This window comes from Carassius carassius, chromosome 30 (genome assembly GCF_963082965.1).
Source record: "Carassius carassius chromosome 30, fCarCar2.1, whole genome shotgun sequence".
NCBI lineage: Eukaryota > Metazoa > Chordata > Actinopteri > Cypriniformes > Cyprinidae > Carassius > Carassius carassius.
Window position 1 is genome coordinate 16,398,382 of NC_081784.1, and position 27,279 is coordinate 16,425,660.

Consider the following 27,279-nt stretch of genomic DNA (forward strand, 5'->3'; position numbering starts at 1 on the left):
AACTTTATGTCTGAAATTATGAAACTAATAATAATAAATATAATAAATGCACTTTAACAACAATACACTGCTTTCAAAACCTCAGGCTATTTTGCCTCTTAGGCTTTTATTGTAAGTACATTATTATAAATGCATTACCTGTTCTATTCGACAAACTGAGGGGTGAGCTGAAATTCTCTTTTCTGGTAATAAACCACAGTCCACAGATTTTTTTCAAGCTTGACTTTAATTTAATCCAGAATGTTTTTAGTCATGTCAACCTTATAAATAAGGTCTTCATGAAGTTTGAAAAAAGGATAATTTTTCCCCTTCAAAATGTACTTTAGCTAAATTGAAGGAAAATGCTTCCAAAATAAATAAATAAATACATAAAATAATAATAATAATAATAATAATAATAATTAAAGGAATAGATCACCCACCAAAAATGTAAAAATAATTTACTTTAAAACTGCATTATTTCTACTGTCCAAAAAAAAAAAAAAAAACAACCCCGAAAGAAATAAAAAAAAGGATATTTTGAAAAATGTTTCTTAATGTCTGTACCCATAAAAGCAAAAGCCGATGCTGTTTTCACTGTATGGATAACATTCTTCTTTTGTATTTCATGTAGGCTTGGGATGGCATGAGGGTGAGTAAATGATGACAGAAATCTTTTGTTGGTGAAATATCCTTTTAGGGTATAGTTATTGTTGTAATTGTTACCCATGAAGACTATTAGCTAGAAGAAGGGACAGTGACACAACAAAAAGGAAAAGAGCTTAAAACGTGTGATGAAAGTCATGGCTGTGTAACTCAAGGACACAGTGATTCTGGGTGTCCCTCTCCTCTCTGAATGTTGCTTTTAAGAGCGGTGGCACAGGAGAGACTTTGGCTATGTGTGTTCCTGTCCTGTCGGTGAACCCATTTCTAGCATCTCAAACTTTAATCACTGAAAGCCTGTCTACTTTTGTTTCTGAAATGATGAAGATTGAGTGAATCTGAAAAGGCAAGAGTAACTTTTGAACAGAAGGGATACCAGTGAGATTACAGAAATTTAAGAGGTGTAAAAGCACAGTAAGTCATCCTGTATGTAACCTGTATGTGGAGGGTCACGCACACAAAATGATGTCTCCTGTCTAGTTGGCCAACATAAAATATGTGTGTGGCTTTTATTTCACTGGCTTTTTTTTTGCCATTTGTCAGTACACTAAATTCTCCTTCAACAGGGCTATTATTGTCTGAATTGAGTCGTAAGCTCATTAATCACAATTTGCTATTGTGACATGTCTGAAATTGGTTACTCTGCTTTGCTTAATTCTATTTTTTCGTTTGCCCAATAGGTGGCTCCTTGTCTCTGTGCCAAAAGTGATAAGAAGTGGCTAAGAATTGGCAGACTTGTAGTGCAAATCTGTGCCAAACTCTGTCATGGTGCCATTCAGAAGATTACAGTGCTGTTCATTAACCTTCAAGTGAAGCAGAAGAAACAAACAGAACAGAGCAGAGCAAAATGCTATGCCAGACACTAATGTATATCATCATGAAACCAATCATGTGCAGGAAGCGAATCCAAAAAACTGCATATAATTCATACAACCTCTTTTAAAGGAATGGTAAAACTGCTAAAATATAGCTGCAAAGTAAATATTTCAATTAAGTCATTGCCTTTTTTTCAACACAAACATGCTTCCTTTGTGTGTAAATGAGGTTTTTGGAATTAGATTGCAGTTGTGGAGTTATACATTCTAGCTTTCAAAATCAGGCCTACAAGATGAGGAATTGTCCTATGCAGATTTTCTGGGCACGCTAGCACTATAACCTGATTTTTACAATTCCTTTAGAGAGTTAGAAGCTTAAAGAAGTGCAAGCTTGTAAAATAAAAGGTTAAAAAAAATCAAATTGGGAAAAATAAACATATATTATTATAACAGATCAGGAAAATGTGTCTTTCTGATATGTTATACTGAAAGTACATTTTATTTTTATTTTATACAAAACATACATATATGTTTTTTATATAAAGTATATTTATTTTTCCCAATTTTATTTTCTATATCTTATAATGTGCAGAAAAATTAGTTTATATGATAAAAATAGACAATGTGCTGTACTAATACCTTTTCTGGATATGAAACATGAATGTTATCTTGTGACGTGGGCATATGAGTGTGGTTGTACATTATACGCATTGGTTTTTGTTCAATAGAAGGGTGTTTCCTTTTTGCATTCTCAGCTGGTAGGATTCACCAATTACCATCTGTACACTGCAAATTCTTGAGCAGCTCATTTCATTACCCTTCATATAAAACAGTGCTGGTAGATCTGTATGAGAAGGTCAACAAACAGAACCCATCATAAACATGCTCCATTTGTGACGCAAGTGGGCTTACTCACTGCACCCAACACGCAATAACTACTTATACATGCTCGCACACACACACACACACACACACACACACACACACACGTTTGTTTTTGTGAAAAGTGGGGACATCCCATAGGCGTAATGGTTTTTATACTGTAGAAACTGTATATTCTATCGCCCTTCACCAACCCTACCCCTAAACCTAACCCTCACAGGAAACTTTGTGCATTTTTACTTTCGCAAAAAAACTCATTCTGTATGTGGTTTATAAGCATTTTGAAAAACGGGGACATGGGTTAAGTCAACCTCTCCTTGTAATACCTGTGTCATACCCATGTCATTATACAAAGTTGTGTCCTGATATGTCACAAAAACAAGAGCGTACACACACACACACACACACACACACACACACACACAATGTATGCATGCAAGACCACTCACTCACTGCCTTATTCAATAATATGGTCATCATTCAGAAAAGAGACATCCAGGTTCGGTAGAAGCGTGTGCATATACAGCCATTAGCTGAGTGGGTGGGAAAATCTAGAAATCTGTTCCTGTCAGGAAAATATGAAAATGTACTTACACTTTAGTAATGACAAGGTTTCTATGGCAACAGTGTCAGTAAGACTGCAAACTGTACAGCCTTGTTGTTATTGGCAAATGAATGCATAAATGCATTATGGTCCACAGAGGTTAAGCATTCATTTGGGTTAGAAGCTGAAAGTTATATAGCTATTTCTCTTCGTTTACATCAGTGACTCTGTACACTTAAAACAATTTCAAAAGGACCGTATAACACATAGACTGTACATGTGGTATTTTCTATTAACTTCAGACATGGCAGAGTAAAAATGTATGCGTTTACATGCATCTTATTTATTAAAGCACAATGCAAGAGCACTCACTTGGATCAGACAGGATGGAATCAGTCTTGGGCAGGAACTGGTCACAACGAATGCCCTGGAAACCCTCTTTACACCTGATTTGAGAAAAAGAACATAAAGAAAAGAAAGACAGTTAGTAAACTGAAATAAAATGTAAAAGCTGAAAATAAAAGAAATAAAAATGAGAAAAACACAAAATAACTACAATTTTTAATTAAAATGAAAGTGAATATAAAAATCTAAGCTATTTTAAAATATCAATAAATACTATGATAGTATATCATATAATATAAAAAAGTAATATAAAAATATAAAATATATAAAAAAAGAGTAATATAAAAATAAGATCTTTGTCAGCAAGTAGCTGAATACAAATGCATGAAGAAGAAGATAAAGGTTCCAGAATTTTTCAGTCCACCACACAGGTAATCCAACCCACATGTAATCCAAGACACAGGGTAGTACAGACACAACACTGAAGAAACATAGACGAGACCAGACAACAAAAACTGAAAACACAGAAACTTAAATACACAGACTAACAATGTGACACACCTGAACATGATAGCAAATCAAATCACTAACCGTAATGAAAAAATGTGGACAGTGGAATGGTGCAGACGAAAACAAAGTGCAAACTGAACTATTACCATGGTTACCTTACTGTAATAAAAGCAGGCGTTATTTATTTATTTATTTATTTAAATCAGACAACTAGAAATTATTATTATTATTATTATTTTGTGTGGTAATCAACACTGCCACATGTGTTTTTGATTGAGCTTAACATAAATTGAACCTGGAATATTCATTGAAATCCTTTAGGTCACTCCATCGCTCTAATTAAAACATTTTTCAGGGGCAAGACTGGTCCCTGTGCATTTCTCAACAATGACACTCCTAGACACAGAAAAGCCAATCAGAGTTAAAAAAAATGTTCAAGGGTTTTCTGGAAATCATATGGGAAATCCACACATGCCATGTCATGCATCAGTTGCAGATGGCAGTAGATTGATTTGGAAGTAAATGGGCAAAGCGCGTTTGCTGATTTTCTACCTCAGCAAAGCCCTGACTGCTTGAATAAGCCCTCTCTGTGTTCACTAAATATGGAAATGAAATGCTTGTCTTTTAAATATGAAATATGTATGCCATGCCCCTCCCAGCCAAGCTGTTTGCTCTCTCTACAGTTCTCTTGCTCATGTAACTGCCCATGTGTTTCTGCCCTTCTCAACACCCCCCCCCCCCACCCTGTCATCACTTTATCCTCATTTTTCCCTCACGTCTTGACTTTTCAAAGACGCTGGAAGCTAATCCCACTTTCAGCTAGTTGAGTCAGGAGAGCAACGTGACAAAGAAAAATGTCCCTGGCTCTAAATGGCAGAGTACAAACAGAGCATATGCATATCCACACAAGCCTCAACATTTAGCATAGTTATACAGCACATTTCATCCTTTTACAGGGGATCAAGAGCTCAATTGAATGCTGCATATTGCTTAGACTGTATGTTTCCAAGTTCCCAATTGAAAAATAAAAAAAATATATATATTATACTTTAAAATATACTTTATACTTAAAAAAAAAAAAATATTATATAAAACATAAATAAATATAGAGCATTTGCCTGGATCAGCAGCTTTCTCTAAGCTATTTACGTATATTTACCATATGATATTGCTTACTTTTCATGCCATTTTCACACCTGTAGAAATTTGCTTTGTTCAGAAGGAAGGACTTAAATTTTAATATACTAATATAGTTAGAGCGGAAATGAAGGCTCCATCTGGACAGCATTCTTGCAATGCACCTGTTTTGGAGAAAAGCAATGAGAAGAGCAGCTCTTTTGTTTTCAACTGAAATAAGAAATCTGCTCACCCACATTATGAATTATAAAACAGCTTAGTTTGTTGGTCCATTGGATAAGATTGCTTTCTTACCACAAGCAACTGCTCCAGAGTTAGTTTTCAATTGGGCTGTGACTACTAGATCATTCAGACAATCTTGGGCTGATTATTTTGGTTTGAAACTGAGAGTGATAGCTGTGTTCATATTCGCCAAGTGTAAAAACACCCTTAGGCAATATATTTTTACTTAGCCAACAACAGCAGTTTGAAACAAGGCCGTAGTAGACATCATTAACAGTAGTGGTGTTTTGTCCTAGAATGAATCAGTGTTTTGAATAAATTGGTTGAATGAAGGATTCACTCATAAAGACCGCTGATTTTATTCTTCCAGAATGAATCAGTTTTTTGAATGAATCAGTTGAATGGATTATTTAATTCATCTAAAGACAGGCACTTGTCACCATCTACTGTCCTAAAGATAATCTGTAATCTGCAAGATTCATTGCCACCACTAATAGACAGAGTGAAGGTCTGTCAGGAACGCGCAAGCACAACAAGCAGAGTGATAAAAAAAGTGAAAATCCCAGTCCTGGCTGATCATTCTATCAAACTACCTAGTATAAATGACTACATTTTTCAAGTCTTGATATCTCTGAAGTGAACTGTTTTCAGTGTAACAGCCTGTCTTTTTGTCATGTACAAATTAAGCACTGTCACAAACATGTTGCTGTGCTCATGGAACAGTCTTACTTTCTCTGTGTTCTGGACCCCCCCCCCCATTACCAGAAGAACCACAGAAAACTGATGAAACTGAATAATTTTGAATACATTTTAATAATTGTCTTTTCTCACTCAAAGCCCAAAATCCTAATCTTACCAACAGCAACAAATATTCATTGGGCCTCAATGCAAGCAGAACAAATTTCTATGTAAATTGTTCCGATAAGCATTCTTGCATAAATTGTTAACGTGCCAATTTACATAAACATGTAATTATAAAAGACAGTGTTTCCTATAAATTCCTATAAATACACCGTTGTCCAATCTGATGTTAACAATTATTACTCCTCGCGCTATAGTAAAAATCTGTTCAATTAATCGCATACGACTAATTGAATTTAACTGTCATACGTGTCGTTAGTAAAGATTTTACACTAATTCCACACAAGGAGCATTATAAATAAAAATTAAAAAATTAAAATTTATGCATTTAGCAGACGCTTTTATCCAAAGCGACTTACAAAAGTGCATTCAGGCTATCAATTTTTACCTATCATGTGTTCCAGAGGAATCGAACCCCCAACCTTGCGCTTCATAGCGCAATGCTCTGCCAATTGAGCTACAGGAACACTATCACATTATGAAATCAAATTACTAACACATTATCAAATCAAATCAGTAGCGCACATGGGCGACTCTGTGTTTTACATAGTGAATAGGTCATGCCTGAAGGATCTGTGGTCAATTAATGTGTCCACAGGCTAGTGAAGCTGATAAAGATCTGTGAGATAAGAAACTAATGCAGTACAAATTTACAGAAGGAGGAATTAAAAGAGAGATCAAGTTCTATGGCAGTATTCTGAGGAACAGTCATTATGGGCTCAGTGTAAACTGTAGCAATTGGCAAACAGTGGCAATTAAAATGTGGGGAATTGAAGGAAAGAGGTGTGGAACTTTAACCAAGAGACCACATTTGGGCTGCTTGCCTCCTTTTATCTTGCCCCGCACAGACATTTTGTTCACAGGCTTGATTTATGTGGAAAGATGATACATGTTTAACGCAGTAGATCAGCATACGGCCAAAGTGGAGGCCTTTTTTATCATACAAAGCTTATTATTATTGAAGAACTAACAGGTAATTATTAATTAATACTTAACTCACTACTGTTAACTACTAAGGAAGATGTGTTAACTAATCAGTATGTAATACAATTTTAAGATTATGTTAAGTAACAGTTAGCTAATCAATAACTAATGTTATCTATCATACCTCCTGAAGAACTACAGTCGTGGCCAAAAGTTTTGAGAATTACATAAATATTGGAAATTGGAAAAGTTGCTGCTTAAGTTTTTATAATAGCAATTTGCATATACTCCAGAATGTTATGAAGAGTGATCAGATGAATTGCATAGTCCTACTTTGCCATGAAAATTAACTTAATCCCAAAAAAACCTTTCCACTGCATTTCATTGCTGTCATTAAAGGACCTGCTGAGATCATTTCAGTAATCGTCTTGTTAACTCAGGTGAGAATGTTGATGAGCACAAGGCTGGAGATCATTATGTCAGGCTGATTGGGTTAGATTGGCAGACTTGACATGTTAAAAGAAGGGTGATGCTTGAAATCATTGTTCTTCCATTGTTAACCATGGTGACCTGCAAAGAAACGCATGCAGCCATCATTGCGTTGCATAAAAATGGCTTCACAGGCAAGGATATTGTGGCTACTAAGATTGATTTGGAAGTAAATGGGCAAAGCGCGTTTGCTGATTTTCTACCTCAGCAAAGCCCTGACTGCTTGAATAAGCCCTCTCTGTGTTCACTAAATATGGAAATGAAATGCTTGTCTTTTAAATATGAAATATGTATGCCATGCCCCTCCCAGCCAAGCTGTTTGCTCTCTCTACAGTTCTCTTGCTCATGTAACTGCCCATGTGTTTCTGCCCTTCTCAACACCCCCCCCCCCCCACCCTGTCATCACTTTATCCTCATTTTTCCCTCACGTCTTGACTTTTCAAAGACGCTGGAAGCTAATCCCACTTTCAGCTAGTTGAGTCAGGAGAGCAACGTGACAAAGAAAAATGTCCCTGGCTCTAAATGGCAGAGTACAAACAGAGCATATGCATATCCACACAAGCCTCAACATTTAGCATAGTTATACAGCACATTTCATCCTTTTACAGGGGATCAAGAGCTCAATTGAATGCTGCATATTGCTTAGACTGTATGTTTCCAAGTTCCCAATTGAAAAATAAAAAAAATATATATATTATACTTTAAAATATACTTTATACTTAAAAAAAAAAAAATATTATATAAAACATAAATAAATATAGAGCATTTGCCTGGATCAGCAGCTTTCTCTAAGCTATTTACGTATATTTACCATATGATATTGCTTACTTTTCATGCCATTTTCACACCTGTAGAAATTTGCTTTGTTCAGAAGGAAGGACTTAAATTTTAATATACTAATATAGTTAGAGCGGAAATGAAGGCTCCATCTGGACAGCATTCTTGCAATGCACCTGTTTTGGAGAAAAGCAATGAGAAGAGCAGCTCTTTTGTTTTCAACTGAAATAAGAAATCTGCTCACCCACATTATGAATTATAAAACAGCTTAGTTTGTTGGTCCATTGGATAAGATTGCTTTCTTACCACAAGCAACTGCTCCAGAGTTAGTTTTCAATTGGGCTGTGACTACTAGATCATTCAGACAATCTTGGGCTGATTATTTTGGTTTGAAACTGAGAGTGATAGCTGTGTTCATATTCGCCAAGTGTAAAAACACCCTTAGGCAATATATTTTTACTTAGCCAACAACAGCAGTTTGAAACAAGGCCGTAGTAGACATCATTAACAGTAGTGGTGTTTTGTCCTAGAATGAATCAGTGTTTTGAATAAATTGGTTGAATGAAGGATTCACTCATAAAGACCGCTGATTTTATTCTTCCAGAATGAATCAGTTTTTTGAATGAATCAGTTGAATGGATTATTTAATTCATCTAAAGACAGGCACTTGTCACCATCTACTGTCCTAAAGATAATCTGTAATCTGCAAGATTCATTGCCACCACTAATAGACAGAGTGAAGGTCTGTCAGGAACGCGCAAGCACAACAAGCAGAGTGATAAAAAAAGTGAAAATCCCAGTCCTGGCTGATCATTCTATCAAACTACCTAGAATAAATGACTACATTTTTCAAGTCTTGATATCTCTGAAGTGAACTGTTTTCAGTGTAACAGCCTGTCTTTTTGTCATGTACAAATTAAGCACTGTCACAAACATGTTGCTGTGCTCATGGAACAGTCTTACTTTCTCTGTGTTCTGGACCCCCCCCCCCCATTACCAGAAGAACCACAGAAAACTGATGAAACTGAATAATTTTGAATACATTTTAATAATTGTCTTTTCTCACTCAAAGCCCAAAATCCTAATCTTACCAACAGCAACAAATATTCATTGGGCCTCAATGCAAGCAGAACAAATTTCTATGTAAATTGTTCCGATAAGCATTCTTGCATAAATTGTTAACGTGCCAATTTACATAAACATGTAATTATAAAAGACAGTGTTTCCTATAAATTCCTATAAATACACCGTTGTCCAATCTGATGTTAACAATTATTACTCCTCGCGCTATAGTAAAAATCTGTTCAATTAATCGCATACGACTAATTGAATTTAACTGTCATACGTGTCGTTAGTAAAGATTTTACACTAATTCCACACAAGGAGCATTATAAATAAAAATTAAAAAATTAAAATTTATGCATTTAGCAGACGCTTTTATCCAAAGCGACTTACAAAAGTGCATTCAGGCTATCAATTTTTACCTATCATGTGTTCCAGAGGAATCGAACCCCCAACCTTGCGCTTCATAGCGCAATGCTCTGCCAATTGAGCTACAGGAACACTATCACATTATGAAATCAAATTACTAACACATTATCAAATCAAATCAGTAGCGCACATGGGCGACTCTGTGTTTTACATAGTGAATAGGTCATGCCTGAAGGATCTGTGGTCAATTAATGTGTCCACAGGCTAGTGAAGCTGATAAAGATCTGTGAGATAAGAAACTAATGCAGTACAAATTTACAGAAGGAGGAATTAAAAGAGAGATCAAGTTCTATGGCAGTATTCTGAGGAACAGTCATTATGGGCTCAGTGTAAACTGTAGCAATTGGCAAACAGTGGCAATTAAAATGTGGGGAATTGAAGGAAAGAGGTGTGGAACTTTAACCAAGAGACCACATTTGGGCTGCTTGCCTCCTTTTATCTTGCCCCGCACAGACATTTTGTTCACAGGCTTGATTTATGTGGAAAGATGATACATGTTTAACGCAGTAGATCAGCATACGGCCAAAGTGGAGGCCTTTTTTATCATACAAAGCTTATTATTATTGAAGAACTAACAGGTAATTATTAATTAATACTTAACTCACTACTGTTAACTACTAAGGAAGATGTGTTAACTAATCAGTATGTAATACAATTTTAAGATTATGTTAAGTAACAGTTAGCTAATCAATAACTAATGTTATCTATCATACCTCCTGAAGAACTACAGTCGTGGCCAAAAGTTTTGAGAATTACATAAATATTGGAAATTGGAAAAGTTGCTGCTTAAGTTTTTATAATAGCAATTTGCATATACTCCAGAATGTTATGAAGAGTGATCAGATGAATTGCATAGTCCTACTTTGCCATGAAAATTAACTTAATCCCAAAAAAACCTTTCCACTGCATTTCATTGCTGTCATTAAAGGACCTGCTGAGATCATTTCAGTAATCGTCTTGTTAACTCAGGTGAGAATGTTGATGAGCACAAGGCTGGAGATCATTATGTCAGGCTGATTGGGTTAGATTGGCAGACTTGACATGTTAAAAGAAGGGTGATGCTTGAAATCATTGTTCTTCCATTGTTAACCATGGTGACCTGCAAAGAAACGCATGCAGCCATCATTGCGTTGCATAAAAATGGCTTCACAGGCAAGGATATTGTGGCTACTAAGATTGCACCTAAATCAACAATTTATAGGATCATCAAGAACTTCAAGGAAAGAGGTTCAATTCTTGTAAAGAAGGCTTCAGGGCATCCAAGAAAGTCCAGCAAGCACCAGGATCGTCTCCTAAAGAGGATTCAACTGCGGGATCGGAGTGCCACCAGTGCAGAGCTTGCTCAGGAATGGCAGCAGGCAGAACAATGCATTTTCCAGCACGATGGAGCACCGTGTCATAAGGCAAAAGTGATAACTAAGTGGCTCGGGGACCAGAATGTTGAAATTTTGGGTCCATGGTCTGGAAACTCCCCAGATCTTAATCCCATTGAGAACTTGTGGTCAATCCTCAAGAGGCGGGTGGACAAACAAAAACCCACTAATTCTGACAAACTCCAAGAAGGGATTATGAAAGAATGGGTTGCTATCAATCAGGATTTGTCCCAGAAGTTGATTGAGAGCAATCCCAGTCGAATTGCAGAGGTCCTGAAAAAGAAGGGCCAACACTGCAAATACTGACTCTTTGCATAAATGTCATGTAATTGTCGATAAAAGCCTTTGAAACGTATGACGTGCTTGTAATTATATTTCAGTATATCACAGAAACAACTGAAACAATGATCTAAAAGCAGTTTAGAAGCGAACTTTTTGAAAACGAATATTTATGTAATTCTCAAAACTTTTGGCCACGACTGTACTATTAATTATTTACTAAGGTTCAAGAAAAATAACTATGAAGTAACTACTAATGAACAGTTATAAAAAATTACATTGAATTGTGACACTTTCATGTAAATGTTATTAGCAGAAGTAGTAGTAGTATGAAAATGCAATATTAATAAATGCAATACATTTTATATAGGATTTTCCTGTGTAGTAAATTGCTTTGTGAGTGTGTTTTGTAAGAAATCGGCTTCTAATAGGAACCCCACCACCACTCCAGTGCCTTGCAATAACTAACCTTAGTTTTTATATTTTATAGACAGTACTGTATGTGTGCCTCCTCAGCATATACCACATGATCCATTCATTCAATACCTGTATGTAAGTCAAGGACTGACGGAAAATACAAGTAACCAATTGGTAATTAATAAATAATTATCAAATTATTCTGCAGGACCTATTTCGCACCTGAAACTTTAGGCCTATTCTAAAGTGAAATTATAGTGAAGACTTTAGTAATTAATAAAGACTTATCAGATAATTCTGCAGGACTTACTTAGAACCTGAAACAGTATTTTAAAGTGAACCTATTAGTTAATAATAACTACTACATAATTTCGACTAAAATCAAACGTACACTCTAAAAAAAAACTATAAAAGTAATCATAAACTTTGTAAAATACACGGCACAACTTGTTTACAAACAAAATGCATATTTCATTTCCATTATGGGCTAATAAGTGGACTGTAACAAAGTTGTTACTGTAGTAGTACTTTGTACTTGTCCTTTTACACAAGTAATTTTGATAATGAATAGGCCTACTTATAATTTTACTGGTGTAATATTTTATTGGGGTATCTGTACTTTTACTCAAGTACTTGATATGTGGGTCACAACCTGATTATTAGTGACTATTTGCGTATAACTGTTCAGTAATAGTTATTTCATAGTTATATTTCTTGAAACTTAACTAGTAGATAATTAATAGTAGTTCTTCAGGAGGTATGACATAATATATTAGTTATTGATTAACTAACTGTTACTTAACACAATCATAAAATTATATTACATACTAATTAGCTAATACATCTTCCTTAGTAGTTAACAGTATTGAGTTAAGTCTTAATGAATAATCACCTGTTAGTTCTTCAATAAAAAATAAATAAAAATAAAAGTAAGAAACAGTATTCTAAAGTGTTACCACATGAAATACTTCAACACATCTTCGCTGGGTGTGACAGTGACTTTTAATTGACTGGCCTATGGTCAAACCTTTCATTTCTAATGTTCTATTCTTTTTTCTTTACTCCATGAGGCCCTGTCATGTGACAGGACCCCCTGTGTGAAATAATTCATTTCTTCTGTATAATAGGCCTATATATAGCATACGTTGTCTTCTTGTCACTTTCATATTCCTCCCAACCCTATAATTTTCTTTGGAAATTTTGCAATGGAATATTCATTAGTCTCTCAGACCTGCAAAAGAAAATGTAAATATTTCTCAAGGACCCAGAATGTATTGAGTGTTGCCTGGCTTTTAATTAGCATCACAGTCATTAATTAGCAGGAACAAATGGGGGATGGGGATGGGACGCTGGAAGGAGGTGTAGATCATTCTAACTAAGAGGCAGCTTTACAGGCACAGATAAATATAAACACCAAGCCTCCAGCTGTCAGATTCTTGCAGAATGTGAGAAGAACATGCACATTTAACTATGCAACGCTAATGATCAGGCTTCAGTGTGTTTTTCACAACCAAAAAACCATGTGAACCCATTTATGGAGTTCATAATTTCATTATAGGAAATGTAACAGACAACCGTAGAGAAACAAAATGCATAAATACCAATTAAAGCAACCTGATAGTTTATCATAAGAACCTTTAATTAAAAGGAATGAAATCTGGAGTATGTTACCAGTCTACTCACATGGGTGTTTTGAGATTTAGAACAAGTTACTGTGTTTAATCATGCTATGTTTACTCTGGCTTCTCAGCTGTTAATTTTTTTTTTTAATGTTGGAATTCAAGTCTGTTAGTATAAAGAGAGGAAAATCATAACCAAGACATTCGAGATTTGTTTTTACACCACAAATTATCCACACTAAGCTGTAATTCCATAAAAGACAGGAAGCATCCAAATGAACTTACTGCAGTACAGTAAATACAGTCTTTTTGCAGGTTACACTGTTATGCCAGTACATTGCGACAAAAAACTGTCTTCATGAGTGAGTCATTTGAATCAGTTACAGATTCTTTCCCGCTTGCTAATTCATTAAGGAATAAAACAAGAAACTGTCTTCATAAATGAGCCACTGAATTATTATTATTATTATTATTGATTTAATCAAATAGTTAAAAAACGAACTAATTGATGGAAGGAACAAAACAAGGCACAATGTTTACGAGTATGTCGATGAATCATTATTTTAAAGGATTCATTCAAAAACTGATTCATTATGGAACACACCACCACTAAACGCCTGGCATTTGATTCTCATTTTGCTTTGTTTGGATTTTTTTTTTTGTTGGAAAGTAATGTGTCTAAAATGTAAAGCACTCCAATTTACTTTTGCATAAAAGCATTATCATACTATTATTAATGGTGTTTTTTTTTCTTTTTTTTCTCCAAATGTCTAGTATGGCTGTGATATCCTGCAAAATAACAGCAACTCGTAGGTGATGGTAACAACAGCGCATGTGCGCAAGAGAGAGCCTATGGAATCACCAATAATCAAAAAATTATACTTTCAAACACACTGATAAACTAACATTAAATGTAAAAATACTTTATTTAAAACTAGTTCATATATTGTCAGACGCAACTGTCATATCGCACGTCCTGGGACAAATTTGCCGCATCTGCGCACGGAAGTTATCAGTCTAAATGTTCTGCAAAATCAGTCAACGGTGAAAATCAATAGAAGATTTTATTTAATGTCCAACAGTTTAACACTAATATTGAACATAAACGAACACGTTAAATATAAAGTATTCAAAACAGGTAAGTTAATATATTTTTGGAGTACAGTTGAATTGAACTGATGCATCAATCATACAGCACTCGGGACCGTGCCCCATGACGAACCCGACGCATCGCTACATAAACAAGAATGAGATGCATTCAAACATAACTGTGCCATTAAACTCAGTTAGTGAGGGCTCGTTTAAAATATTGCACACATATATGCCGTTCAGATTACTTGTTAAAGTGCAATGGAATACCTTATATCTGCAGATGATGCACGTCGGTTTGTGGAAGGAGACTCCTTCACCAGCTACAGGTTCTAATCCTCATTTGCGCGTGCGCGCTGTGTGTGTGAAATGCGGTGCTGAAGTGAAATAGCTGGGCAGTTTGATAGCCAAATTATAATAGGCCGCCCAATAAAAATAATAATGATTATTATTATTATTTAATACATTAATAGGAGAATGAGCCTAATATCGTCTTGACTATCGACAGAGACATCTGCTATCGTCGATATCTCTGACTATTGTATCTCTGACTATTGTCGATGCACGATACTATCATCTATCGGTACAACCCTATTTGACAGGGCCAATTTCTTGGACCTCAAACAAAACAGAAACTACGGATTTCCCTTGTAACCTTTAACCATTTTTTACATGACCATACCTGTGGCCACTTTCAACATGCACACAAAAAGACACAGAGCCAACTGATTTTCAGTGGTGTGAAAGAAGAGTATTTAAAATTCCAAGCCATTTCCCCGAGCCCCAAAATCACACTCAAGCCAAGACCAGTGGACATTGCAGTGACTTGTTCTGTTTAAACGATCATTAACACAGATCCACACGGCATCGTCCAATGAGCCTGACCGTGCACTAGTGAAGTATCCATTATCGTTAATACAGAGGCTAGCATTCACCTACTGTGATCTGCTGAATTGACTGAAGAGAACTGTGAGAGGGTACAGGTACTCTGAAGTGCTCTCAGAGAGCCATTTTCTCTGTAGTTTTGCACCCCTGGTCAACCTGGCAGTATGCTGGGAAATGTAGATGAGAGAGACTCTAAGGACATCTTGGGCATTTCTGTCACTGGCCTTTCTTTGTATGGTTATTGTAAATGAGAGAAAACTTAATAGGTCAGTTTTATTGTGCCTGGTGCTACATTGGAGCTCTAAAAAAGTTTACATTAATATTCATTTTACATTTGACTTTGTTCTATCAGATTATAAGTATTAGAATACCTCAGTGTAAATGGCTAGAATGCATTTTTATTAAGGAACTAACTTATGTTAATACAATATTTGGTCTTCAATCTCAATATAGAATCATTATCCCTCTCCACAATATTCAGCATTTTTCTTTATTTTTCATCTTGACCACATTGGTTCAGCAATAATCTTGTCTCTGAGCTGATCGAATAGCACTTATTAACACTGCCAAGAGAGGGTCTGATTTCATGTGGGCTGTCTGAAATCTAGTTTCAGACGCTGGCATATGCACTTTCCTCTTTGATGAAAATTAGAAGATAATATGAAAGAAGGGAAAGTAATTCAGACCCATTAAATGTGTTCAAGAACTTATACGCAATGGGTTTTAAGGAAATGGCTTTCTTTACAACAACCCAAGTTCTCTGGAAAAGAGGTGTCTGTGGTGACACTTCTGCAAAATGATATTAAGTTGTTCTGCACTCGTTTCGCAACACTTTCACAGTGAAACGTCTAGTGAGTGGTGCATTCAGATTGATCCGAAACAGATTACCGTGACTCTGGCAGTGATTTATTATGCTTCTACAATTTTTTAATTCTGTTTTATCATGACTGTTTTGCATGACTTGTACATGAGCCCTGCAATGCAAGTTCAATGTTGTACCAGGTGAGCTACCAGGCAAGTTTCCTTCAGAAAAGCTGTACATGTGGAGCTGGATATGATGCAAACCTCATGCAAACCTCAAAATGTATAAGTTTACGAATCATGCACTATGGAGTGTTTAGAAGTTGAAATATAGTATTGTGCAAGAATCTGTGTGAAAATAAATGTTTATTAATTGAAAATCTGCCAATAATTCAAAATTAGTTTGAAAAGGAAGAAGTTGCCACAGTTGAGACTACATTGTATAGGTACATATATAGGTCTACAAAAATGTAGGCAGAGGCACATTTATCCAATAAGCTTAGGTTGCTTTACTCGTATGCAGGGATAAAATGTGCCATCTTGAAAAATTATTTTGATCACATGTGAATGGATGTATATGAACCAAGAACATATACCAAGAACAGCAACTATCATTATACCATTAAAATAATGAGGAATGTTGCCATTGCTATACTAAAGCCTGGAATTGGACATGACATGAAAGCCATGTCAGATTTTTGCCCTGATTTGGAATTTCACAAAGTAGTATGTGTTGAGTACAGGGTCAGACTCAGATTTTTTTTTACCTGTCAGAGGATATCAAACATGTTTGATATTTTAAGCCAATTTTACAAAAAGTATTGTTTTAATTTGTCATGTGTCTCCTATCAACGGGGCACGTTTCTCCATGAGTATTTTGTGTTCAGAATGACTTGAAAGCTTGGTAGTGTGTGATCCTCAGTGGTTTAATGTATGACGATCATGATTTTTTATGTAACAACTTTCAAAGTAGGCTTGTATGATGCCTAGTGATTTTTAAATCTGCACAGATTTTAAAAGTCATGTAGTGTATTTCAGCCTTTAGGTATGCCGCATTTCATTTAAATACAAATTTGTTGACTTTGAGACCTCTCTTACTCCTTTTTCTTTTTTTTTTTTTTGCTGCCCTGGCCTCCTTAATTCACGTTCTGGTGTCAGCAATCCTGAAAACAAAAGATAGCTCGACTTGTCTCGCGTACTTATGCTCACCTTTGGCTGACCCACCTCATTTCAAAACACGAGTAGAGATGCTTGGAAAGCTGATTCCTCTCTTTCCTCCCTGAAGAAGTGTAAGGGCCTCTTCTTGAAGCTTGACTAAAGCTGTGCATGCACTCGTGTTTATGTTTCCATCAACTTCAGGCCTGTGACAGGCGTTCTTTTAACATGCAATTCTTAGTGGCTGTCAGCAGATGTGAGAAGAGATGAATAAAATTACATGACTATTGCACAGCATAAATCAAAGATCCTACAGAGAACATATGGTAGAGTTGAAAACACTCATATTGCCTTTTTAGCAGCTTTCCTCAAATCTACCCAGCCGCAGCAACTTACTCTCTATTACAGCATAAATACACGTAGCTAAACACCATGACATAAAACTGTGACATGTTTCCTCTTTCTCTTTATTTGGTAACCATAGGGGATAAGCTTAAAGCAACATGAAGCATGAAAAGAGCCACTGGTAAATATAACACTCCACCCTGTCATGCTATACAATACTGTCACCACAGTTATGAGACTAAGCTATAAGGAGAGAGAAAGTATGATTTTGTTAACTAAGCTGTAAAACATGATGACAGAATCCCTTTAAGAAAACGCCCTTACAATTATTACATTTTTCATTTAGCATGGAAGAGGACATTCAAACTGAGGTGGAAAAGTGATCACTGGCTGTTGGTTTCATGTTGCAATTTTAATAATCCTATAAACTGTGATACAATATTATTCAAAAGTTTTGATTTAAAAAATGGTAATTTAAAAAGTGAGAACTTATATTCATCCTTCTTACGAATTACATTTCTTTTAAACTGTAATAATATTTCACAATATTACTGTATAAATTATATATGTGATTTCATTGAATGGAAAGAGCAGCTTTGACCTTTAGCCCCCTTCAATCTGTTGCTTCTGGCAGAACCATAGTTGTGCTGCTCTTCTCTTTCTATGTATAAAACAGGGAGAAAAGCTAGGCTGCAGAAGCCTTGGTACATTCACAAAAAAACATGTAACAGAGCCTGACCACAGCATGAGCTCTGAATACATACAAGAGCTCAAGCTGCCACAAGTGTGAAGTGACTTGATACACCCCTTCAAAATGAAACTCCAATGACAGCTTGATAAGCAATGCATTAAAATTCTAAATCTAATCTCAAGCGATGCTAGTATGTTAATCTGAGTTTTAATTTGTTGTACTTGTTTGATGGATTTGATTTTTGAAGCAGTCAAAAAAAATTACATATTATATATGTAATATAATGTGCATGAAACTATTTGAATTCCCTAATGGACAACTGAGCTTTATATTCTGGAGCCCAGCATAATAAATCAAATGGACGAACACTTTTGATTTGGGTAAAAATAAATAAATAAAACAATTTGCCATACTCAGCATCTTTTTTAATGATGTGTGCAAATTATATGGTAATAAACTTTGGAGTTGAACATTTTCCCTCCTTGTATCTCTTTTCACTTTACTGTAATTATACATGCAGGCACAAATGCTATACGAGAATAATTATGACTCAGTGTCTCATGTCAATAGCTGTTCAATGAAGCCTCAGCACATTAAGTCAAGCAATAGGGAGAAATTAGCTTAAAATAGCTTGTATGCAACAGAACCATCTTATGAAAAGTGTTTAAGGCAATGCTAGTTACAGCACAAAGTGTGTATTATAATTAGAACGTTTTTAAAAATATTTAATGCAGAAGAAATCTACATCAGAATTAAAAAGTTGGGTAATGCAAAACAGATTGCATAAACCATCAAAAGCCATCAAAAACACCTCTTAAAAAAACATGACTTATTCATCACAGACAAGCTAAATTTCTAAAGTTACTTATCATACCTTATTCATTAAAAAATTGCATTAAAATGATATGCAAGTTCTAAACAATTAAGAATGAACATGCTGTTAACCAAACAGATGCCGCTAGCCACTGATTTCCAAAGTATGAGAAAAAAAACACACACAAAATTGAAAATTTAGCTTGAACCATCCCTTTAACTCAAGAAATGCATTTATCTTCTATGACTCTTGAATCGATCTTAAAAACCTGGTTTGATATGCATTACTTGTCTTGTCAATACCTTGAAATAACAAAATAAAGTAAGAAAATTATTATTATTTTGTATTTTATTTGTTATTTATTATTTGCTTTAATTACATTCTTTATCTAAGAATTTAAATCAAGCTTTTTCAGGCACCTCCTTTTAACCAGTAGGGGGAAAAATTTTAAAAAGTCTTCTTGACTCCCAATTTGATTCTAAGAAGAGTGAAGAAACTCATTAAGGTGACAGCGCAAAGCAGAGAAGAGGGTGAAATAATTAGAACATCAGAAGACGACGCTTACACGTCTGCTCAAATCTGCCTCAGGAATGGCTCTGTGGTTTGATATTAATTACAGGCACTCCGACACAGACACACACATGTACTTATACTCACACACTCCACTCACAAACAAATTTATGGTCTTCAGGGTTTCAACCGAGAGAAACAAGGAATGTATGTTCTGAGAGAAGAGAAGAGAATTAAAGCAGTCTGCTCTGTGGACTGGGTTTCTCAAAAACATCACACACTAGTCGAGAGCCCTTGTAAGAGGTATCAAGTTTTTTTTCCAAAACCATCCAGGCCATTCATCCTTGTGTTAAATTATAAACAATTTGTGAAAAAGGTAGCTTTTACATTTCAATGATATCAAAGTGGGAGCTGTTTGTAAAGTAAAACATAAAGGCCAACATCCAGAAATTGTTTGGGAAAGCTTTGCTTCATGAGACTTGGCATTTGTGCAACTAAGTCGATTTCTTACCAGTCCATCTTACCACAATCAAGGTGTTTACTGTTCCATCATGCACTGTATTATACACAGAGCTGGGTGGATTACTTATGAATTGACAAAATTTGAAAAAAAAAAAAAAGGATATTTAGGAGAATCAATGAATTGTGAACAATTACCATTGTGTAAATAAAATGTAATCATGTAATCCATAAAAAAGTAACTGTAGTCTGATAACGAGTATTTTAAAAAGTAGCTTACTCTAATTACAAGTACTTGAGTTTTGGAATCTGATTACGTAATCCAGATTACATGTAATCCGTTACTACCCAGCTCTGATTACATGTGAGGGAATTACTACTGGACCCAAAATTACAGACAGACACAAGTGAATAAGTCTTTGGAAGTTTATTTTCAGTTTCTATAACATCAATGTTCTCAGGATGCTGGCAGGTCCTATCCAGGCCAGAAGGTGGCTACAGTGGAGTAAGCAATGGGAGTATAAATTCAGAGGAAGGTCTGGAGGTTAGCAAGTTAGCTACGTGATTCCAAGCAGGAACCGAGTGAATCAGCTTACAGATATTGCATGGATCTGTATAGCTAACAGGATTTAGTTGGTCTTCTGAGATGGATGGGGTGATCTGCTTGGGAATCGAAAGTTTCCCAAATCCCAAAAGTCAGGTTGCAGGCAGGGTAGAGTTCACACAGGCTTCAAGAATCTGATCCAGGAACTGGCTTGAATGTTCACCAATGAGCGGATGAGACAATCTGGCAAGGAGGTAAGAGCAAGACTGGCTTATATAGTTAGGGAGACAGGTGAAACCAATGAGAGAAATTAAAGAGGAGTTACGAGGCCAGCAACAGGAAGCTAGTTGCCAAAATAAAAGTCTAACAGGAATTTGGACAGAATCATGACATTATACACTACAGTCACACCTTATTTTAAGGTCCAATTCTCACTATTTACAATCTATTAACTACAACTTTTGCCTTAATAAACTCCTTATTTGCTGCTTATAAATAGTTAGTAAGGTACAGTATTTGTCAAGTTTAGGTATTGGGTAGGAATAGGGATGTAGAATATGGTCATGCAGAATACGTGTTTTATAAGTGTGGCAAAGAGTGGTCAGGTGGGGGGGGTATTCACCAAAAGTGAATACACGTCAACTACGCCACCCGGAATATACCGGGACATAACAGCCCTACGAAAGGGGCACACAGGTTCATGGCCAAAAGCCAGGGTGAGCATGGAGACATAGACCGTATAAAACATTTGCAATTTGTTTATACACAATTGAAATGGTTCAAACATTGGGTTTTTTGGGTACAATATAAAACATACCTAATACACAAGTCTACCAGTTACAAAATGACCAGAAGGAGAAAAATGACCAGAGGGGTCCTTTTGGATTATCACCTCACACACCATACCCCAAACCACACAATTGTGAAAGCAATACAGTGGCCAAACACCACACTACTCCAAGTGGACACTAAAAGTATAAAACCCCTGCTTTAAAAGTTCCTACTCATAAAGTCACATAATTAACTGGTATAAACTAAGACATTCATATCACAACAAGAGTTAAACAGTTACACAACAAACACTACAAACAAAGCAGCAGTGCAGTCATACTGATGTACATTCAGCTTCAACCAAGGTACTGGAAACCTCTGGATGTGTAGTTACACCTGCGAGAGAGAATTCCAATGTAGCAAAACGCATGATGCTTACCACACAAGACCACGGCTGCTAGCATGCCTATCCTTTGTCCATGACTTTCCACAATGATCTAGTACCAAGTATGATGCATCGTGAGTAATCAAACCATTCCCTTTTTAATAGGATCAATTCCAACACTGATAGGTTCATTGGATTTAAACCATTTTAACCAATGACAAAGGAGTAGGAGCACTGATAGGTTCCAAGGCTGGCATGACATCAACCAATCATACCTGGGCTATACCTTACCCTGCTACATAAGTATGGCAATATGTTAATAATAGGAATGCTAATAAGCAACTAGTTAATCATGAGAAGAATCATTCCCTATCCTAAAGGGTTCCCTACACTTCTGTTCCAAAGTTTGTGATCAGTACGATTTTTTTGACCAAAATGCAGAAAAACCCCTAGCAATATTGTGAATTATTATTATAAATTAATTATATTTATTCGATTTTAATACATTTTAAAATGTATTACTGTGCTGGCAAAGCAGAATTTTTCTTGTCTTCAGGGACACATGGTTCTTTAGAATCATGTTGATTTGGTGATACAAGTAACACATTATTATTATTATTAAGCATTTTATTTGAAATATATTTTTATTTAACAAAAAAAAAAATTATATATATATATATATATATATATATATATATATATATATATAAAATAAATAATAATAAAAAATATTATTTTTCCTTATCCTAAAATTTTAACCCTAACTTTAAAACACTAGTGTACTGTATATCAGGAAACTTCATAATGTGATAACATCACTGGCTTTATCCAAGAAAAAATAAATAATCAATATATGATATGTATATATACATATAATATATATCTATTTAATTCAACAGTCTGATTTCAATGGGTTGCACCATCAAAATGCATTTAAGATTTTTAAATCAAGTAGAAATTCAGTCTTAAGGTTAAAAAATGCGCAGAACTACATTTTACACTACAGTTACTAGCAACAAAGGCAGGGGTCTAGTCAAATATTTTTTTTTGTGGGGTCGAATGCACAAGCCCTTGAAGCGTATAACTGTTTGGTTGTAAACCAGCATCACAGATGACGAAGGGATGTAAAAGAAATACATGGGGAAATAAAATGTGTGTATCAGACAAAGGAAGAGAAGGAGAGTGGTGTGTTAAAATGCTTGAGTTCCCTGCATATTGCCTGGGTGCTGGTTTGGCTGGTGCCAAGTGAGTCCAGGCTCCATCTGGCCATGTTAGTACAGGCCTCTGAGGGAAAAACTCCACTGATGAGTCCTCATTCATTCCAACACTGACAGATGCCTATGGCGAGAGTGAGAGAGCGGATGAGAGAAAAAAGAGAGTATTTCTCATTACATAACTAGAGCCAGTAACTTACACAATAAGTCATGTGCCAGCTTGTGTATTAATGGGCTAAAGGATTGGGCCTCTCCGACAGAAAAAAGAATCTTGGCATGAAAGAATCTCCCGGTGATGGGAAAAAATCTACCTTTATACTTGATAGTGCATGGGAGCATCCACCATGACAAGCATTGGACACAAATGCCCATCTGAAACATCAAGTCAAGTGCATCTGGCTGTTTGTACTCATACTGAAATCCTGATTCAGCAACGGCTGTCTTGTGTCAGGAGAGCACATTACCTACTACAGCATGAGTTGGGTAACATCATGAACAATGTTTTGGAACACTTCCTGTGGTGGACTCTTTTTTCAGTAAAATGGTCTAGATGTTCTAAGACACTAAAAAAATGTTTTGTCAGGTGACCTAAAAGATATGCTTTGAGCTAACATCTAAATAATTGATTCAACTAAAAAAGTAAGATTATATATTTATATATATATAAACAGTGCCTTGCGAAAGTATTCGGCCCCCTTGAACTTTGCAACCTTTTGCCATATTTCAGGCTTCATCATTCAACATAAAGATATGAAACTGTAATTTTTTGTGAAGAATCAACAACAAGTGGGACACAATCATGAAGTGGAACGAAATTTACTGGATATTTCAAACTTTTTTAACAAATAAAAACTGAAAAATTGTGCGTGGAAAATTATTTAGCCCCTTTACTTTCAGTGCAGCAAACTCTCTCCAGAAGTTCAGTGAGGATCTCTGAATGATCCAATGTTGACCTAAATGACTAATGATGATAAATAGAATCCACCTGTGTGTAATCAAGTCTCCGTATAAATGCACCTGCACTGTGATAGTCTCAGAGGTCCGTTTAAAGTGCAGAGAGCATCATGAAGAACAAGGAACACACCAGGCAGGTCCGAGATACTGTTGTGGAGAAGTTTAAAGCCGGATTTGGATACAAAAAGATTTCCCAAGCTTTAAACATCCCAAGGAGAACTGTGCAAGCGATAATATTGAAATGGAAGGAGTATCAGACCACTGCAAATCTACCAAGACCTGGCCGTCCCTCTAAACTTTCAGCTCATACAAGGAGAAGACTGATCAGAGATGCAGCCAAGAGGCCAATGATCACTCTGGATGAACTGCAGAGATCTACAGCTGAGGTGGGAGACTCTGTCCATAGGACAACAATCAGTCGTATACTGCACAAATCTGGCCTTTATGGAAGAGTGGCAAGAAGAAAGCCATTTCTTAAAGATATCCATAAAAAGTGTTGTTTAAAGTTTGACACAAGCCACCTGGGATACACACCAAACATGTGGAAGAAGGTGCTCTGGTCAGATGAAACCAAAATCGAACTTTTTGGCAACAATGCAAAACGTTATGTTTGGCGTAAAAGCAACACCGCTCATTACCCTGAACACACCATCCCCACTGTCAAACATGGTGGTGGCAGCATCATGGTTTGGGCCTGCTTTTCTTCAGCAGGGACAGGGAAGATGGTTAAAATTGATGGGAAGATGGATGGAGCCAAATACAGGACCATTCTGGAAGAAAACCTGATGAAGTCTGCAAAAGACCTGAGACTGGGACGGAGATTTGTCTTCCAACAAGACAATGATCCAAAACGTAAAGCAAAATCTACAATGGAATGGTTCACAAATAAACATATCCAGGTGTTAGAATGGCCAAGTCAAAGTCCAGACCTGAATCCAATCGAGAATCTGTGGAAAGAACTGAAAACTGCTGTTCACAAATGCTCTCTATCCAACCTCACTGAGCTCGAGCTGTTTTGCACGGAGGAATGGGCAAAAATTTCAGTCTCTCGATGTGCAAAACTGATAGAGACATACCCCAAGCGGCTTACAGCTGTAATCGCAGCAAAAGGTGGCATTACAAAGTATTAACTTATAACTTAAAATAATTTTGCACGCCCAATTTTTCAGTTTTTATTTTTTAAAGTTTGAAATATCCAATAAATTTCGTTCCACTTCATGATTGTGTCCTACTTGTTGTTGATTCTTCACAAAAAATTACAGTTTTATATCTTTATGTTTGAAGCCTGAAATGTGGCAAAAGGTCACAAAGTTCAAGGGGGCCGAATACTTTCGCAAGGCACTGTGTATATATATATATTAGTGGTGGGCCGTTATCGGCGTTAACGTGAGACTCTTATCGGGCGATTAAAAAAAAAAATATCACTGTTAATCTGTTCACAAAGTTGGGTTGGGAGCTGGGTCTATACTACGTGAGCTATGATGACTTTCACCTTGATATTTTATCGCGGATATATACCTAGCCGAATCTGTAGGGGGCGAGAACGAGTCTATAAACCTGTGTGTATGCCTACTGTGAAATTACCACATCAAACGTGACGTGCTAACATGGATGCAGCTAAGATGCGGCCGGGTTTGCTTCAGGGAATTATTATTTTTTTTAAAGTAGCTTCCCAATGGAAACCATGACAGGACGCATGCCTGTTTCACACATACCCCGCCTGCTGTGTGTATGCAGTCCGTGTGCGTTTCGTATGTGGTGCAGAAGCAGCACGGACTCATACTTATTGTGCTTTCACACAGGACGCGTTTGCAGTCCGCTACTCGGTACGTGAACGATCACTGCACTGCTACAGATGCAACGCTCCTGGAACGCAATGATGGTCACAACCGCGTGAACGCTGGAATCCATTTACATGGGTGCGTAAAAAAATACAAAACGCATACGCACTGCAGACGGATTATGTGTGAAACATGCGTAAGGTTGTTTGCACCTTGTGCAATGTGGAATTCGTTTACAGCTTTCTCAAGCAGTTTGTGATGTATTTTGAAAACAGGAGATGAGCCCCTGGTCTAATGCACCACCTATCTTCAGAAACCCGTTCTCAAAGATTTAACGTTACTTTTAGTCATTATTTTATTTGGGTATCACACATATTCTGAATGCCTTCGGCAGAATTCAAATGAGCCATTTTAATCTAATTTAATTCCAATTCCAATATATATTAAATCGCTTCACTGCTTACTATGTAGACTTTCTGCTTTCTTGCTAATTAGCTATGAAAAATCTGCCTTCCTATCTATCCGCAATAAATCACATGGAGGTCAATGTTGTGTGTGATGCTTGTTATGAAGCCATAAGAAATTGCTTAAAATTGAGAATATGACTCCAGTGACAGAATGAGCATGTAGAAGGTTAGACTGGATGCCAGCGGGATGGATCCAACTGTGTGGGGGTTTGCTATTTGGAATAGCTCCGTTCAAAATGTGCTCTGGTACTGAAGTGGGCGGTCTGCTGCTGGTGATCCACTCCATTTGAGTGGGCAGGAGCCTCCCCTTCTGCTGATAACATGCTCATTATCACAGCTCTTAAACAGCCGGTGAACATCTGGCACTGGAAATGCAATTAAATACAAACTGCCTCACATATTTATATAAGTAATTATGCACATGCACAATGCAGGATGCTTCCTGTTTTAAATGCCTTTCATTCACTTTCCTACCAAATGCAAAACAAGTGAAAAAAAGAGCAATTGTGGGACTGCATTCAAGCCAGTCAAGTCAAGTTAAGTCACCTTTATTTATATACTGCTTTATACAGTACTGTTTGTGTCAATGCAGCTTTCAGTGTTAAACAGGAAAACAATCTGTCAATAATGCAAGAGGACAATAACAAAGAGTAATTTTTGCAACTGAAGTCAGTTCATTGACGATTCAGTAATGTCATTGTCCAGTTCAGCTCTCTTTCAATAGTGTCTGTGCAACCAGTCAAGCGTCCCCAACTAAGGAAGTCAAAGGCAACAGTGGAACCAATAGTGAAGGATGTTGTTGTGGACCCAATAAAGCACACCACAATTGAAGAGAGATTGTGAAGAGCTCTTAAATAACATGTTCAGGACAATTAATGCTTAAAACCAGTAGTATTTATTAAATATAAACTGTATTATTAAACATAAAAGTAAGTGCAAATAAACGTATGTGTAAACAAAAACTAAGAGCCTTGCATTTGAAATGAGAGGAATACAAACAAGCACCTTATCAAAATTACCTTTACATTTTTTAAGTTCTTTTATATATGAAGAGTTTGGTTCCAAAACACAATAAATCCATTTTAAT

General features: G+C 36.2%; 1 protein-coding gene across 1 annotated transcript in view; it reads right to left on the reverse strand.

Moving 5' to 3' along the window:
* The window catches only part of LOC132110770 (pro-neuregulin-3, membrane-bound isoform-like), a 339,324-nt gene that overhangs the window by 38,528 nt on the left and 273,517 nt on the right, over positions 1 to 27,279 (reverse strand). Inside the window, exon 3 of the mRNA XM_059517703.1 lies at positions 3,256 to 3,329. Within this exon, the coding sequence (XP_059373686.1) occupies positions 3,256 to 3,329 (74 nt within the window). The remainder of the gene's footprint in view (positions 1 to 3,255; positions 3,330 to 27,279) is intronic.